The 17,906-nt window shown below is 36.5% G+C and overlaps 1 protein-coding gene across 3 annotated transcripts in view; it reads left to right on the forward strand.

Moving 5' to 3' along the window:
* The window catches only part of RYR2 (ryanodine receptor 2), a 739,460-nt gene that overhangs the window by 375,749 nt on the left and 345,805 nt on the right, over positions 1 to 17,906 (forward strand). For all 3 annotated transcript variants that reach the window (XM_032430318.1, XM_032430320.1, XM_032430321.1), the window contains 3 exons: positions 3,298 to 3,419; positions 7,407 to 7,590; positions 10,263 to 10,398. In XM_032430318.1, the coding sequence (XP_032286209.1) occupies positions 3,298 to 3,419; positions 7,407 to 7,590; positions 10,263 to 10,398 (442 nt within the window). The remainder of the gene's footprint in view (positions 1 to 3,297; positions 3,420 to 7,406; positions 7,591 to 10,262; positions 10,399 to 17,906) is intronic.

Here is a 17,906-nt window from a genome sequence, read left to right on the forward strand (position 1 = left end):
TTTTTTTTTTATATATATAGATATATATATAATATATATATGGCTTAAACAATTGTCTTCAATCTTTTTTTGCTCAAGTACCACTTGAATGAATTTTTAAAACCACATACCGCTTGGTATAGTTTTTGTTATAAATTTAAATAATTACAAATAAGATGATTTCTGGCTTATTGTAAATAGGAACATTTTAAACCAAACTATACATATGTCTTTTAAATATGTTGTATGGTAATTAAATCCCAGGAGTTTCCACAATTACCTTTCCTCATCCTGCTGAGTTCAATGAAAACACCAAGCCCTGGAAATTTTATCTTCTAAGTGTACCTCAAAGTAATTCCCTCTGCCCCCTCCCTACAGATCTCGTTCAGTCTTTCTCATCCTTTGTGTGCACTATTTCCAGAGTCTCTTAACCAGTGTCTCTGCCTGCCTTCAGTCTTACTTCTCTCCAATCTATTCTGGCTTTACGACCTCCATGTTTGAAAACTGTCATGGCTGAGCTTTACTGCCTATGGTAATTCCAGTCTCCTTACCATGAAAAACCAGATCACTGCTTAATCAGTCCTTTCTCTGTCTTCAGTCCATTGCAGTTATGCTGGGGTTCTTAATCATTACTCCACTGTCTTATTCCTTAACCATGGGTCAAAGTCAAAGTGGGACTTAGACTCACCATCATAGGCTAGCATAGAGCTTTCCTTTTAGAAAGCTAAGGGTGTTGAGAAGCTAACCAGTCTTAAGTTAGAGAAGAAAGACTTTACAGGCCATAGAAGAGATAATGTAGTAAAATCTCTACTGTAGACTTATTACCACTTGGAGAACTATCTACTATAGTAAATCCTTAGGGGAAGACTTCAATGTGGTCACAATGTGTAGTACATATATATATATATACATACACACACACATATACATACGTATCCCACATCATGTGAATATTCATATTTTGCTGCAGAAATATAAATTATTGATTGCAGAGTGATGCACGGACCACACCAGAATATTACAAATAGTATACAGTTTATCTGAAAACATATGTCACCAAGAATTTTTAATTAGCACACGTAGGTCTTTTTAGAGCTGAGAGAATTGTACAACCATATCTTTAGTTTCTGTTTTCCTTCTGTTTATTAGTTTCTCAGAAAATGGGCTCATTCTTCTTCTCCATGTCAACCATCTTCTCTTTCTGTATTCTTCTCTTTCTTCCTATTTTCTAGATCTGGCTTCTCGGTTGTGTCCTCCAAATCACTCATTTTGTTGTGTTTGGGTACTTATCTCCTTAAGTTCTTTCAGTGCCTTTGAAATTTCACTTTTCTTGTAGTATTTCATGATCTCGCCCCCAGTCACTTTTTATGTCAGCTTTCTGTTTTTCATCTATTCTGGTTGCTCGTCTTGTGTGCATTCTTATTGTGAATCTTCACTCCTGTTTCACAGAAGTTATACCTTCTTGTATCCTGTGGACAATTGAAATAGTTTATATATGTAAGTGATATCCTGCTATTCCTGTTTTTCTGGCTTTTTAAAAACTTAGGAATTATTGCTGAATTTTATCAATTAAAGGAATTATAAATCATGTTTTGGTGTCCTTCAATTTTTTGATAAATAAGGTAATGGACATTATGATATTGAAGAATCCTTAAAGACATAGATGAAACCCTATTTGGCCATAGTTTATTATGCTTTTAAAATATTAGATCTTATCCATTTATTATTAGAATTATTACATATATATTCAGAGATAAAATCAACTTTTCTTTGTTAGGGATACTGAAATTTGAATTTCATGGAATTTTCATATGTCACAAAATATTCTGTTTCTGGTCTTTTTCAACCATTTAAAAATGTAAAATTCATTTAAAGCTCACAGACTGTACTAAAAAAAAAAGGCAACAGGCCATAGTTTCCTGACCTCTGGTCAGGACTAGTTTACTGTGAAAATTCTCTGTTCTTTGAAGATTCATTAGATGTCACTTGTAAACCTAGGATCTTTTAAATATTAACTCTTAAATTTCCTTTCTAGTCTCTTTTCAAGTAGAAAATTTGATGAGATCAGCTTATTTATTTGATTCTTAATTTGCTAGGAAGCCATCTGTTTCCTCTGGGATATTAACTTACATTTTTTGCCATTGATTGTAAATAGTATTGACTTATGACAGTGCTACAATTTTAATGTCTTTTGTCTCTTATATCTTCTTATGGGTTGTTTTTTTCTTCTTTTTAAAAATTTTATCTTTAGCATTGCTTGTGAAAGGTTTATCTATTTTATTTATCTCCTCAAAGAATTAAATTTTAGGTTATCCTTTTTAGCACTTAATTTGGTTTCTAGTTCATTAATTCCTCTTTTTATCTTCATTAATTCCACTTTTCCACTTTGTTTTTCTTTTTTTGAGTCTTACAACAAGTAATATGTTCTTTATTTTAATCATTTTTTTTTCTTTGTCAATGAAGACACTTCAGGCTACAGAGTTGCCTTTGAATACAGACATAGCTCTGTCTCATTGATTTTGGTCTAAAGAGTTCCTCTTTACTTTCTAGATAGTGTATAATTTTAATTCTAGTTATTAATTTTAGTTCAGTACACCTGCTTAGATGTGCTGAAATGTCTTGCTACAAGCATTGAGTGAAGGAAGCTAGAGACACATAGTACCATTTATGTGTAATACATAACTGACCTTTGCTATGAAGAGTTGGGAAGGTGGGGAGCAGTGTAGAGGATGGGGCCAGTGATGGAGCACTAGGGGACTTTAAGGTACTCTAATGTTCTCTTTCATGATTGGGGTGTTGGTTGCATGGTACATTCATTTAGCTGTTCACCTAAGATTTCTACACTTATTACTTCCATAGAAAGTTCAAAAACATAAAGCCTAACAAAAGAACTAATAAAATTGCATTTTTTAAAGAACTTTGATGCCTTAGAAACAATGATCATTACTTATTACTCAGTCTGTGTTCAGAACTGCTGTCTAATTGGCATACCAATGCAATGTTTTCCTTTACTGCTTTGTTCAGAGTTTGCTTAGACTGTAGTTCAGTCACTGAACATAGATATGTGAGAACATTCTGGTGTCTGTTTTGTTGAACTCATTTACTGACTCATTCTTTAAAAGAAAAACTCAATGAATATATTGAGTGGTTTGTAAGAGACCTGCACCTCTTATTTTAAATGTACACATCAGCTTATTGCCCCTTGTACCTGCCTTTTGATTCTATTTACTGTTAGGGCTTACGTTTGGAGTGCACATCTTCTTAACACCCATTTAGAAAGGAGATGGGAATAATGGTGTTATTTCTGCATTTCTACAGGCTATTATGCATCATGAAGGTCACATGGATGATGGCTTAAATTTATCTAGATCTCAGCATGAAGAATCACGGACTGCACGAGTCATCCGGAGCACAGTCTTCCTTTTCAATAGATTTATAAGGTACATTTTCTTTTGTTGTAGTAGTGGTTTGACATTTTATTTCAATGTCCTTATTGGATTTACAAATACACAAATCTGAAATATACGATGGTGGTGAACCTGTGATTTGGTGGGTTGGCAGTACACATTAGAAAATGATAGTCAGATGATTTTATGTCTTTCTCATAAATAAACTTTTAAAAAGGGAATGTGATTTTTAGAAATTGTGTGCGTAACTTATAATTCGTAACTGTACTTCAGGATAATTCTGTAAGATACCCTTATGCTGGAACTATTTAAATTTCCTTTCACACAGAGGGTAATGAAGCCTAGATACTTGTGAGTTTTGAACTGTATGTATGTATTGATTTTAAAGGGTGTGGGGAGGAGCAGAGGGAGAGGGAAAGAGAGAATCTTAAGCAGGCTCCATGCCCAGTGTGGAGTCCAACACAAGGCTCCATCTCACAACCCTGAGATCATGACCTCAGTTGAAATCAAAAGTCGGACACTTAACCAACTGAACCACCCAGGCACCGCTTGAATGGTATTTAAAATGATTAAAATTATAATGATAAATGATAAATGATAAAAAATTAAAATGATTCTTGTAGTAAATAACTTTTCCTACTTCATAATGGAAACAGTTGCATATCTACAAACTAAATCAAGCTGTGGTCAAGGTGTTTCCTGGTAACATTAGACCAATATACATTCTGGCTTGTGATGGATATATCCTATGTCTCTTTAAACTTGCCAATTTGATGGAAAAAAATTTATATGTGCGTGTATGTATATACAGATAGATGTATGTATTTATAATAATTTTTTAAGTTGAATTTATTCAAGAATTGTGAAAATAGGTATTTCATCTTTGTTGACCAGATTTGTTTTTCTTTGTGATTTACCTATTATATAATTTAGTTCATCATGTTCGTGTTTTTTATATATGTGAGTTTTACTTATATGCTCATTAGTATTTACTGAACTATTAGACTTCCTGAATTTATACAGTTCTTTAGTGTATCTTAGAAACTTTGAAACATTTTACATAATTACAGAATATTTTAAAGGGTATGCTTTTTTAAGGAAAATAATTTGATCCTTCTGTAATATTCATGAAAGCACAAAATTCTTTAAAATATCCATGTCTTTACAATATTGGCACCAATGTATTTCTCAAAGTAAATTATTTTTAAGTATTTGTTTTATTAATGTAGGCTTATTTACTATTAAGAGTCTAATTTTTAAAAATGCATAGGCAGACTTCTGTTTTTTACTTCTTAGAGTGAAAGTTGAGGTCATTTAGTTTTTCTTCATTTGTGTTTTCTTATGTAGTTTCTTTTCTTTTTAAGATTTTATTTATTTTAGAGAGAAAGAGTGCACGAGTGCATGCTCGAATGTGGGAGGGGCAGCGGGAGAGAAAGAGAATTCTAAGCAGACTCCACACTGAGCACGGAGCCCAAGGTGGGGCTCGATCTCACGACCCTGAGATCATGACCTGAGCCGAAACCAAGAGTCAGATGCTTAACTGACTGAGCCACCCAGGCGCTCCTCAGTTTATTTTCTGTGACCCTTCTGGTCTCTGTCTTCCATGTCAGGGTAGTGGTGGTGGTGGTGGTGATGGTGGTGGTGGAATTGTATATGTGTGCATGTGCGAGCATGTGTGTGTGTGTGTGTGTTTGTTTGCATTTGTGTTGTGAGAAGGGATTCTATTTTTCTTGACTGCAAGAAAAACATATTAAACCTTCTTTTCCTTTGGTAGATTAATGAATGTTTTCTGAAAGTAAGTTATATTAGGGAGGAATCTGTTTGGTAGTAATATTGTTTAATCTTCAAAGTACAAAATGTAGAGATGAAATTCATAGCTTTAATTTTTGCTCTGATATAGTATGATTCTACCACCTTTGGTTTTCCTCAATTATTTTTTTCTCTTCATTTTTTTGTTCATACATTAAGATGGTGAATGTCTTTATAGGAGACAAGTGTTGTAAAACTTAACATAATTAACAACTTTAGGAATCTTGGATAGTATTTGACAAGAGGCTTCTAGAAAGTAATTTAATGGTTACATTGCTGATAGCAGATAAATGTCAGTTTTTAGGTTATTAATTGAATATACTATTTCTTTTTACATTTAAAAATGTAGGTATTGTATTTGATGGGGCACCTGGGTGGCTCAGTTGGTTGAGTGTCCAACTGTTGGTTTTGGCTTGGGTCACGATCTCGGAGTCGTGGGATTGAGGTTCCTGTCGGGCTCACACTGAGTACGGAATCTGCTTGTCCATCTCCCCTCCCCCACCACCCTCCTGCTCACACACAGGGGTCCTTGGCCCGCACACTTGCATGCTCTCTCTCTCTCTCTCTCTCAAATAAAAAAAAAATCTTTAAAAAAATGTAGATACTATATTTGAATCACTTTTGAATTTCATTCACTGTAGTGTGAGAGTTGAGTTTGACTTCTTTATAAATACATTTATGATTCAACTAAAGTGTAATAGGATAAAATGTTTAGAATGGAAGTATATCATTGTATATAAATTTTCATTGTAAAAGGGGAGAAATAATTTTCTTCTGAAAAGTCATTTCTTTTAGTTTTTGGGCATAGAAAGACTTATAGAGATGATAAAACTAAACAATTCCATTGTAATTGATTGGAAATTTCAGACAAAAACTTTAGAAGAGTTGTACAGTTTTCGTATTTGTACTCTTTATAAGGCTGAAGTCAACTATTTCAAAATTATTTGTAATCTTTATGTAATTGATGATACATTTTAATTATATTTGTAAGCATTGTCAATTCAAAGATAAGCTAATTCTCATTTATGAGGCCCTTATTGTTTTTAAAATGTAAATTCTAAAACAGATAATTAGCCAGGAACATTTCCTTGGAATAAAATATTGCCACATAATTTTACTGTTGCAGAGAGCAGGAAAAGAAGTATAATATTTTATGCATTAAATTTTGTCATGCCTAATACGAGTATTGCTATATCAACTATAGTATATGCATTCTCCCATTCTTTTATGGTATCATGTGTTTTTTAATAAACTTCTTATTTTGAAATGATGTTGAACATTTTATTTATTTGGCAGAAAGAGAGAGCACAAGCAGGCGGAGCGGCAGGCAGAGGGAGAGGGAGAGGAACAAGCAGACTCCCCGCTGAGCAGAGAGCCCAATATGGGGCTCAATCCCAGGACCCTGGGATCATGACCTGAGCCGAAGGCAGATGCTTAACCAACTGAGCCACCCAGGCACCCCTTATTTTGAAATGATTTTGATTTACAGATACCATATTTTAAAGTTCTTTCCAGATACATTCAAAGCTATGAATTTTAAAACTCAGAATCTCGGAAAGCTTAACAAATTAACACATTGACATGCCAGTAATAGGTTTTTCTTCAAAGAAAATGCACCACGATGTTTCTTAATCCAATTTTAAATACTTTTTTTGTCTGATAAGAGAAAAACATTTTAATATATTATTTTCTGATTAATGAGAAAACTTTAAAAATTAACATCATTGGAATGTATTTTTAAACAGGCAGGAATTTTCAGAATGGCAGTGAGGGTCACTGATCATGTAGCAGTTAACAGTTCCTTCTCCAAAAACAAAAAACAGAACAAGTGAAGTCAGAATTATGAAGCTGGGAAGCTGCATCTTAAATCTTGAAGTGTATGTAGTGATTTAAAGTGAAAATCAATTGGTTTCTAAATACTGAGACCATTGGCTTTGTAGGAATTGGTTCTCGAGGCCCTTCAGGTTTTTGTCTAAGTGAGTTTCTCTTGATACTGGTGGTTTTAATATAGCATCATATATAGTTGACAAAATTTAGAATTTTTTATTTGAATATATTAATTATTGTTGTTTGAGGAAAACTAGGACCTTGCCTATGGGTTCCTTTTACAGTGATGTAGGGAGAGAAAATAAAGCTTTACATCCTCTGTGGTCTAAAAAATAATAAGATTGCAGATCGCTGATATAGAGAAATATTTGCTATTTATTTAAGGGGCCTTGATGCACTCAGCAAAAAAGTGAAGGCTTCCACGGTGGACCTCCCTATAGAATCTGTGAGTCTAAGTCTGCAGGACCTGATTGGCTACTTTCACCCCCCAGATGAGCATTTAGAGCATGAAGACAAGCAGAACAGATTACGAGCTCTAAAGAACCGGCAGAATCTCTTCCAGGAAGAGGTGAGTTTCTACCAACATTCATTTTTTATGCTACTGTCTTAGGAAAACAACTTCTCTGTAGGGAAATTCTCTGACAGTTTGCATTTTGAGTTGGATGAGCAGGTAAACTATGGCATAAGGGAACCAGACCTTGGAGGAATCCTGCAGTTATTTTTGTTTCTCTGTCAGGGAGTTCTCATTTAAAAAAAAAATGGAATTCTTCCTTCCCCTGGCAAAGGACATTTTTTTTTGCTGTCTGCTCAGCCTTCATGCTGATCATTCATTGCACTGCAGTTTACTTCATGTTTGTTATATAAACATAGTATCTTGAAGTGTCTAAATGAATACAGGCTTTGAAAAACAAGAAGGTTTTTTTTAAATTTTTATTTTTATTTTATTTTTTTAAGCTTTTGTTTATTTATTTGAGAGAGAGAGAATGAGAAAAACAGAGGGAGCATGAGAGGGGGGAGGCTCAGAGGGAGAAGCAGACTCCCTGCTGAGCAGGGAGCCCGTTGCGGGACTCAATCCTGGGACTCCAGGATCATGACCTGAGCCAAAGGCAGTTGCCTAACCAACTGAGCCACCCAGGTGCCCCAACAAGAAGGTTTTTCGACTGTTCAGGTTCTTGAGGCTACTTGGACGTGCCTGAGGGGCCACAGGAAGCTTTGTATTGGGAGGGAATCTGCCCAGGAGAGGCAGAGCTCAGGGCTCTCTGCTTAGAGCAACTCCACTTATTACTTTTATGTGCATTCAGTTTTTGTGTGTGATTTTATTTCATGCACATTCCAGTTAAAAAGAGCTCAAGTGCCATATTTCATAGACAGAATAACAGAAGGACTGAGGGATGTTTAACGATCCTAAAACGAGTGTTGGAATTAGTACCATATATTCAAGAGTTTCAGTGGGAGGATGTCAGAGGTGAGCTGGCAAATAAGGCTAGCTCAGCAGGTGTTCCCATTCTTCTCAGTGTTCCCTGTATGTGGAATAATGAATGTGTCTGAGTAAAAGTATCTTTGTGAAAGTATCTAAGAAAAAAGGTTAGAGAATATTGCTGAGGACCCATAAGCCCTAATTCTACGTTCTTCTAGTCTGAAAACCGTTTCCTGATTTTCCATCAAAGGCCTTTGAAATTCACATTAATTTATGAGGACTTTTCACTGTGTATACAAAAAACTGATGTGTTTAGAGACCGTAGTGGTATGAAAGCACAGGGCAGGTCAGCATGAGTCAGTAACAACATGGAGTAGTTTGTTGGGTCCTTTACATTTGATGTGTGCCAAAATGTTAGACTATGCTGCATTCACTTAGTATCCTGAAAAACTAAAATGAAATACTGGGCTGTGAAATTTTGAAGTATTGATTTGGATTTTTTTTTTTTTTTTCAATTTCTCATGGAAGACAGCATGGATGGGGACCTAGAAATGTGCATAGGTTCATGGCACCTCTTACAACTCTGTGAGAAATAGGTTTCCTTGATCAGTCAACTTGAACTAGCTCCTCCTTTCATGTGCTTTGCCTCATTTTGGCAACCTTGATCTAGCAATAATAATAAAAGCATAATTTCAAATGTAGACAGCATCTTACAAAGCCCTATAATGCATTTTTATTTGCTTCAAAGATCTCTTTTCATGAGCTTTTCTTCATTTATTAGCTCTTTCATTTAATATTAAAAATAATGATAATGATCATGATCATAATCTTGCCTACCCTAAGAACAAGGATTCTTAGCTCTTACACTTTTCTAGGGGAGGAAGAGAAGTCGTTTTCCTCTACTCCTCTTAGGTTCATTGGTTGGGGTCCTGCAGATTAGAGTGACAAAAGACAGATATATAAGAGAAAACAAGGTGTTTATTAACATGTGAATCATGCATATCCATGGGAGCACTCAGTGATGAGCAACTCAAAGGAGTGGTTAGAACTCAGGCTTATACAGCATCTTAACAAAAAAAGGACAGTAAATTTGTAGAAAAGGAAAGAGATAAAGGAAAGGAGTTTTGAGCTTCTAGGGGCAGCAAGTTGTGGGAAGGTGTATATATGGAGGAACTAGTGGAAGTTAAGGGTGAGTTAGTAAAGTTATGTAGATTCCTCTGTGAAGCCTCTGGGCTGATAAGTGTTGGGCCTTGTTTCTTGTGGTTAAGCATCTCCTGTCCTTCCTGGTAGAGGAAAAGGGCAGAGAGTTTTTCTTGTGTCTGATTTTTCTCAGTTGCCTTCAGCTCAAAATAATCCTTATGCCAAAGTTGCATATCTTGGGGTGGCATTCTCTGAACCTCTTCATGTACCCCTCATGGTAGAACACAGTTGTGACCGATCCATTAATCCAGTAGTAAACCTTGCAAATAGAAGTATAAAGCACATAGTTTTGTATTGTTCTTCTGCTTCTATTTGAAAATAGCCCTCAGGACTTAAAAACCACTTGAATTATGTCAAGAACATTTTATTTCACATGCAAATGTGTTTCTTCCTGACATTTAAATAATATGATCTCAATTTTCTTTATGATTAACAGTCTTACTTTAAGCCAGGCTTTTTTTTTTTATTTTTAAATTAATCAACTTAGAATTTTTTTTTTTTAATAGTCTTACTTTAAGCTGGGCTTTTTTTTTTAATTTTTAAATTAATCAACTTAGAATTTTTTTTTTTTTGTCTGTGAGCAGAATCATGGTTTCTTATGGTAATTTGTATTAACCTTCCAGGGAATGATCAACCTCGTGCTCGAGTGTATAGACAGGCTGCACGTGTACAGCAGTGCGGCGCACTTTGCTGACGTCGCCGGGAGAGAAGCTGGCGAGTCCTGGAAGTCGATTCTGAATTCTCTCTATGAGTTGCTAGGTAAGAAGTATGACGGTTTTCAAGGCAACTGACTCACGTCTATTTCAAATGATCACATAGCAGGTAATGTAGTTTCATGACATGCTTCTTCATCGAGGCTTTTAGTGTTTACTGTTGTTGCACTTAAAGCCAAGTGATGTTTATAATACTTACGTCCATCTCTGAGTGTGGACTGTGGCCAGAGCAGTAGATTGGTCTCTGGTTTATGGAGGGGAGTCTTCGAGGGTGTGAGTTTGTGGGTGAGGGACCTCTGTGTGAATTTGCATGAAATATTTCCTTTACAATTCTCAGGTTCGTACCACAAGACCTCTCTTTCTTCCTCACAAGAATCTTGTCAGGAACCTTCTCCCTTTTCCTTCTGTAGTCTTTTTGAGATTTGCGTTTGCACCCTCTATATGTGCTGGAGGTAAATTAGGAAGGCTTGTGGTGGTTTGTGCTACATTCCTTTGACTGTATGCAAACATACGTCCTTAGTATTTTTGGCCTGGGCTATTCCACTAGCTTTCCCTTGTCTCTTGTCAAGAACTATGAACTTGCAAGCGAGTGAGCTGGCCTCCAATGAGGATAAAGAGGTATAGTTTATTTCTTAAAGCAATGGATGAAGCCAAAATATCAGCATTCTTGGGGCCAATTCCTCAAACCCCACTTCTCATAGGACAATGAAGGGAACAGTTGACATGCAGTGGATTGAGTCACAGGAAAGGAATTGTGAGCTTAGGGAGTCCAAATCAGTTACACTGGAAATACTCCTGCCCACCCTTTTGCTTTGGATGGAGACACCATCTCTCTCTTCCAAGGCTTCTTGCTACAAACATCCTTGAAAAGAAAACCCAAAGCAAAGTCTTTCAGTGGCTCCTTCACAATACACGCAAAAGAGGAGACCCGTGGAGAATGACCTCTCTCTTCACTTGCCCTCAGTTCCAAAATCCCAGATTCATCTGGTACACTGTAACTGCACATCTCTTCCATTTAGACATTTCTCACCTTTTTTCCCATCATTCCAGAAGGTGAAGTTTAACTTGCTTCGCCTGGTACTTGAGGCCCCTGTGAACTCTTCCAGGCTGGTCCTTGCCAGTGTCTTTCCCCTTTCTCTAGCCATACCCATTTCTGAGTGCCCTGTCCATGCTTCAGTGACATTTTCCTGCTCCCCCCTTTTCCAGAATTCCTGTATATCCTTTGAGGCCCAGTTTACACCTGACTTTTTCGAAGTTAATGTTGACTTTTGTCTAACTCTCAAGCATGATTGAACAGTTCCTTCTCTCTCTCTCTCTCTCTCTGCTTTCTTGGCACTTAGTATTTACTTGTGTTATAGCACTTACCCATTTCTTACTTAGTTACATATGTGCCTGTGATCTCCGGGGCAAGAATGGCACCTTTTCTGATTTTTGCATCTCTGTCCTTTAACTTCATGTCTGGCACATGGCAGATACTCAGTAAATGTTTACTAATTAAATAAATTGAGTTCTGATAGAGTAGGAAAGTATAATTCCTAAGTAGAGAAAAGAAGTCTTGAGGCATTTTTGTGTGTGTGTGTTAAGAATGAAAGGTAGTCAAAATATTTGGAAATTCTCTATAATCTAATTGAAACTCATTAAAACTTAATAATACTATTTAGCAAATAGAACTCTTGTGCCTGCTAGCATTTCTAATATCCTCCCTTTAGGTAGGCTATTTGATCTGCCATGAAAATTAAACACATGTAGTTTGGTACTTTCAGAATAAGGGGTAACAGTGGCTAGCATTTCTTTGAGCAGGACCCAGGCCACAGAGGCTTTCTAGGAATCTGGATTTATTATTTCACCCATGAAATCATGAGGACAAGGATTTTATGATGCCAACATTCTAGGGGCTGCATTTATTTTCCAGTGAAGAAATTACAGCACTGAATTTCTGTATTTGGTAGGGACTGACGTATGGTAGTGTTTTAACACCACAATTTAACATCTTCACTTGCTATGACATGGGATTCGTTTCTGTGACAAACTAGATGCTTAAGGTCAAGAGGTGCCTCATCTGTGTGTGTTTAAGGGTAGGAAGGATTATGTGCAGAGACAATGTTGTTGTAGAGAAATCTAGATAATGCGCATCTTACATTTTCACATCAGCTCTTTCCATAGTCTTTTACTTTTTTTGTTTCAACCGGTCCATGTGCTCATGTATCCATAAGTAATACAAATGTACAGAGAGAATTATAATGTTTTTTCTAAAATCATAGAAAAAAATCTAATCCAGCAAAGTCAACACTTCAGTTTTATCATTTCGGGCTACGTATCCCTCAAGCTTATATTCCTTTTACCTTCACAGACTTCTTTGATTAAATCTCATTATTTTAGAACCTATTGGAGTAGTAGTAATAAACTCTACAAAATGCTGGAGACATGGAGAGTGGGAGTACTGCTCCTCATCAGAATTGGTTTCATGGTTTGATTTTTAATGAGACCATGGCTAAAGATATGATTTTTAAATGGTTTATTCAGAGTGTGGGGGGAAGAAGCAGTTGTTGTAGGTGGAATGATGATAGATCTCTTAGAATGTGTCCACTTGCAAATTACAGCCTCGACTCAAAGTGGCTCACACAGTGGAGGGCATTTATTGGCTTGTAGAGCTGGAAGTCAGCTAGTGGGTGTACTCAATGGCTTCATCATGGCATCCAGAACCTGCTTCCTTATATCTGTTCTGCCTTCCACAAGGGTCAGCTCCCTCCAATGCCGGCTTCCCTTATGTGGCCTCAGTGGGCTGCCCTCAGCTCCAGTGCTGCAGATTTCCTCTCTGACATGGAAGATGTGAAAGAAGGCTGCTCCTTGAAATTATCTTAGCAAAGAGCATGCCATTTCCTAAACCCCCCTAGCAAATCGCCTCTTTCATCTCATTAACCCAGACTGTGTCTGTAGTCTTTCCTGAGCTCATCATTCTTGCAAGGGAGGATAGGAATTTCACCAACACTGGCTCTGACTGATCAAGGACTCACTCCTGGAACTGGGGCCAAGCCCTTGGACTGCTTGGCTGCCCTACAGAGGTGAACGTTGCAGAGAATTCTGGGGAAGAAGCTAAAGTGTCCAGCTCAAATGTTAACTTAGATACTTGACTCATCCAAAAGGTTTTATGGACTAAATTCTAACCTGAGTGCCTTTATCCACCATGTAGCACCATGTGTAAACAGAGTTGGCACTCAATAAATATTTGTTTGAATTATTCAACAAATGTATTAGAGATTCCCATGGAGGTTATTCCTGTAACAGGTTAGATGTGGCCATTGAGACACTGTATTACATACCAGTGCACCTGTTACTCCACCACCATTGTGTCTTTTTTCTTGAAAAACAAAGCTTAATCTTTAATCCATAGGCAACAGTCTCTGAGAAAATGACCCTTCTTTTAGCCAAGAAGGTCTCAGAATTAAAGCTCTCCTACTTGTATGACTTTGAACAGATTACTAAACTCACGCTCAGTTTCTTCATCTCCAACACTTAATCTGGAGTTCCTATTCCTGAGGATTATCATGCAATCCCCTGAGTTGATGTAAAGTGCTAAGAAGAATACCAGGCACATAGTGAGTAATACCTATTGTTATTATACTTATTATCTGTAAATGGCTATAATAATTCCCTTTATAATGATGTTGGATGGCTTAAGTATAGTAATATATTTCAAATGCTTACCATAGTGTCTTATTGCTATTCTCATTATTCCTTTTTTTTTTTTTTTTTTGGATGCTTTTATCACCATCCTCGTCCTCATTAACATAGTAAAGCCTTCTTTTTTGACTTCTCTTTCTGTTCTTACTGTTTTTGCCTTTTAAATATACCTCAGAAGTTACCTGGGTGGCTCAGTTGGTTAAGTGTCTGCCTTCAGCTCAGGTTGTGATCCTGGAGTCCTGGGATCAAGTCCTGCATCAGGCTCCCTGCTCTTTAGGGAGCCTGTTTCTCCCTCTGCCTCTCTCTCTGTCTCCCTCCATCTCTCATGAATGAATAAATAAAATCTTTAAAATAAATAAATAAATATGCCTTAGAGGGGTGCCTGGGTGGCTCAGTCAGTTAAGGGTCTGCCTTCAGCTCAGGTCATGATCCCAGGGTCCTGGGATGAAGTCCCACATCTGGGGGCTCCTTGCTCAGCGGGGAGCCTGCTCCTCTCTCTCCCTCTGCCCCTCCCCCACATTTGTGCACTCGCACTCTTTCTTTCTCTCTCAAATAAATAAAATCATTTAAAAAGAAATAAATGTGCCTTTTCACTTGGAACTGTTGGATATAACAAGGGAAGTTCTGGATTTTGAAAATATAGAAGATGTAGCATCATGATTATTGTAGATACATGGTGGCTCTTGGTTTCCTCATCAGAAAAGGGAGGAAATAAAGTTTTCTTCATAGTTCCCTCCAGGTTGAAAATTTTATATTCCATTGTTCCATGCATTCCCTGAACACACCCATCTCTTACATCTGTATCCTCCATATCTGGTGTATAGCTGGTATTCAATAAATACTTGAGAATCACATTGATAATCGGATGCTGTAAGATTTCTGGTTAATCTCTCTGACTCTTTTCCTTCTTTCTGCCGATCTTTTTTGGAGACATCGGGGAACCCTCACACACTTCTTCATGAATTTCCGTTGACTCTCAGATAGTTGGTATGCACCCTTCCTGTTCTAGTCTTTGGAACACTCAAGCTCCATGTCTGGTCTGTCTCTCTCCCTTCTCACCTGTGACCTCACTCACTTTGTTTCTAGTTCCTGAGCTTTGGGTGCCTCCCATCCAGTACTTTTCTTCCAGAATGTCTAGAATATAAGAGGTCGATATAAGAGGTTTGGTAGACAGTACATATATATCTGTATTAAAGATCAATATGTAGATATACAGAACATATTTCTTAAATATATGTATCTTGTTTCCTTAATTATTTACATCCCATTTGATTAAGAAAGGATTTGAGGGAGCTATTACTTAAAATTGACACAATTAGAATTCCCCAAGACTCACATCTGAAAGGAAGATAACAGTATAGTAATCATAGATGCCAATAAGATAATACACAGTGATTTCAGACACACGCATATTTTGTGGCTTTTAAACTAATTTTTTCATGCAGCAAGAGACATAAGTTCTGAATGTACTTTCCAAATACACACACACACACACACACGCACACACGCACACATATTCTTAACTTTAACTTTTACGTTTTCACATTGCTACTCCTGAGAGTTTTTGTTAATCCCCCATACCTATCTCTCTCTCTCTCTTTTAATCTCTCTCTTCAGGGAAGCTTCTTTTTCCATTTTGTTTATTTCCCAAGTGTCTTGAATCTCTGTTCCTTTTACAGTCTTTTCAAAGGGTGTCCTCTGTAACAGAAACTGTGCCATGTTGGGAGAATGTGGACTTGGAGTCCAATGGATCTGGATTTAAATAAGAGTCTAATCTGTTCAAAAGATTAATTGAGTGCTTGCTGTCCGAGATGCCCTAATCTGGGCAGTGAGGGTCAGCTGTGACCAGGATATAGTCCCTGTTCCCATGAAGTTAATGGTTGAGTACGAGACACACAGTGTAAATAACAAAGCTTGTCATGATGCTGTGCAGTTACTGACTTTATTGCCTTCACCATCTTGATGCAAGTTACTGTTTAATCATGTAAGTAAGTGATTAATACAGGACTGATAAATTTACACAAAAATTAAAATGTTTATGATAAATGCTATCATTAAAAAAACAGTTGGGAATTTTGTAAAATATGCCATCTATATGAAAGACAAAGGCTCAGTTTCTGTAATATATAGAGTTTTCAAAAATCCATAAAAAAAGGAAATATTGGGGGATGGGGGGATGGGTTAGCCTGGTGATGGATATTAAAGAGGGCATGTTCTGCATGGAGCACTGGGTGTTATACGCAAACAATGAATCATGGACACTACATCAAAAATTAAAGATGTAATGTATGGTGATTAACATAACATAATAAAAAAATAGAATAAAAAAAGGAAATATTATCTAATGGAAAAACAGACAAAAGATGGAGACAGGTAGTTCCCAGAACAACAAATAAGATAATAAAAGATTCTCAACATGACGAATAAATGCAAATTAAGATGATGAATAAGGATCATTTTTCATTTATTAGCTTGGCACAGATAAAAAATTTGATAACACCTGTTATTGGGGAAAATATTGGGTAATATTTTTTTGGTGGGAGTGTAAATTGGTGGAATTTAAAACAAACTTTGGTTGGCAGTACACATAAAACTTAAAATGTATTCCCTTTGACTCTAGAAATTCTACTTTAAGATATGCATTCTAGAGATATATTTGCACAAGTGTGGGAAGGATGTCCACTGCAAAATTGTTTATAAATTGCATAAAATTGAAAACTATTTTTCTATCAAGAGGGGATTGGTTACAAAAGTAATAGCGTAGTTAGTACCGTGTTATCATTGAAAATTGAGATAAACACATCATTGGGAAAACTGTATTAAGACGGGCCAGATTGCTGTTCTTTTTAGCATGGCCATCTAGGATATGGTATTAAGTGGAAAAAAAAAAAAAAAGATGAACCCTGTATGCACATTAAGATTCCAATTGCATCGTATTAGAAATATGTAGAAAAAGATATGTTCTTGTACACCCTGGACATTTCGGAAGGATGCACAGAAAACTGCTAGGTGACTCCTTTTCCGGGGACAGATCTTTTACTTTCCTGTGTGTTCCATTATGTATTTATTCTTACTCTATTTACACGCATTACTTCTATAATTGAAAAAGTCATTAACATAAATGTGTAATGTTACACAATTGAGGATGAAAGGGAAAGCTAGTATATTAATTCCAGTTGAGTGAAGAAATAGAATATTTATAAGTCAGTGCATGCATATAAAGAAGATCTCTTTCAGTATATACATGGTAGGTTCACTGGTGGTTGTTCAAGGTAAATAGAATGATGAGAGATTTTGTGGCTTAAACCTTTCTTTGACTACTCTTGATTTTCTCTTTTTATTGTAGTGAACACTGATTTCATGATTAGGAAAAAAAACGAATACAGTTTTAGGTTGACTTAACCATCTGCTGCCAATAATTTTTATTGGAGTCAGTATGATCATAAGATAAGTAACCATCTCTACTCAAGGATATACTTCAGTCTGTCTACAAAAGTATCAGATCTGCAGCAAGATTTGGAGTTCATAAGATATTTATACCTCACAGTCCTTCCTTACCCAGCTATCAGGAAGTTTGGCTCGGGTATCATTAACTCCAAATTCATTAAGCCTCCTTCCAGTGCTTCCAACGAGGAAGACTATAGATCTTGTCTGGGCTTTCTCTGTGGAAATAAGCCGCTGCCTTTTTTTTTTTTTCCCTTCAGCAGGTGTATTTAGCATGGAGAGAGCAGGTGGGAATGATAATCTATAACAATTTAAAAATTTGACACAGATATATTTAATATGTGTTTTAGGTGGAGAATGACAAAAGTAGATTTATGAGCCTGCCACCTGGAGGAACTGAGAATCTTAGAGACACCAATATTCATAGTT

The sequence above is a fragment of the Phoca vitulina genome, unplaced genomic scaffold (assembly GCF_004348235.1).
Source record: "Phoca vitulina isolate PV1807 unplaced genomic scaffold, GSC_HSeal_1.0 scaffold43, whole genome shotgun sequence".
NCBI lineage: Eukaryota > Metazoa > Chordata > Mammalia > Carnivora > Phocidae > Phoca > Phoca vitulina.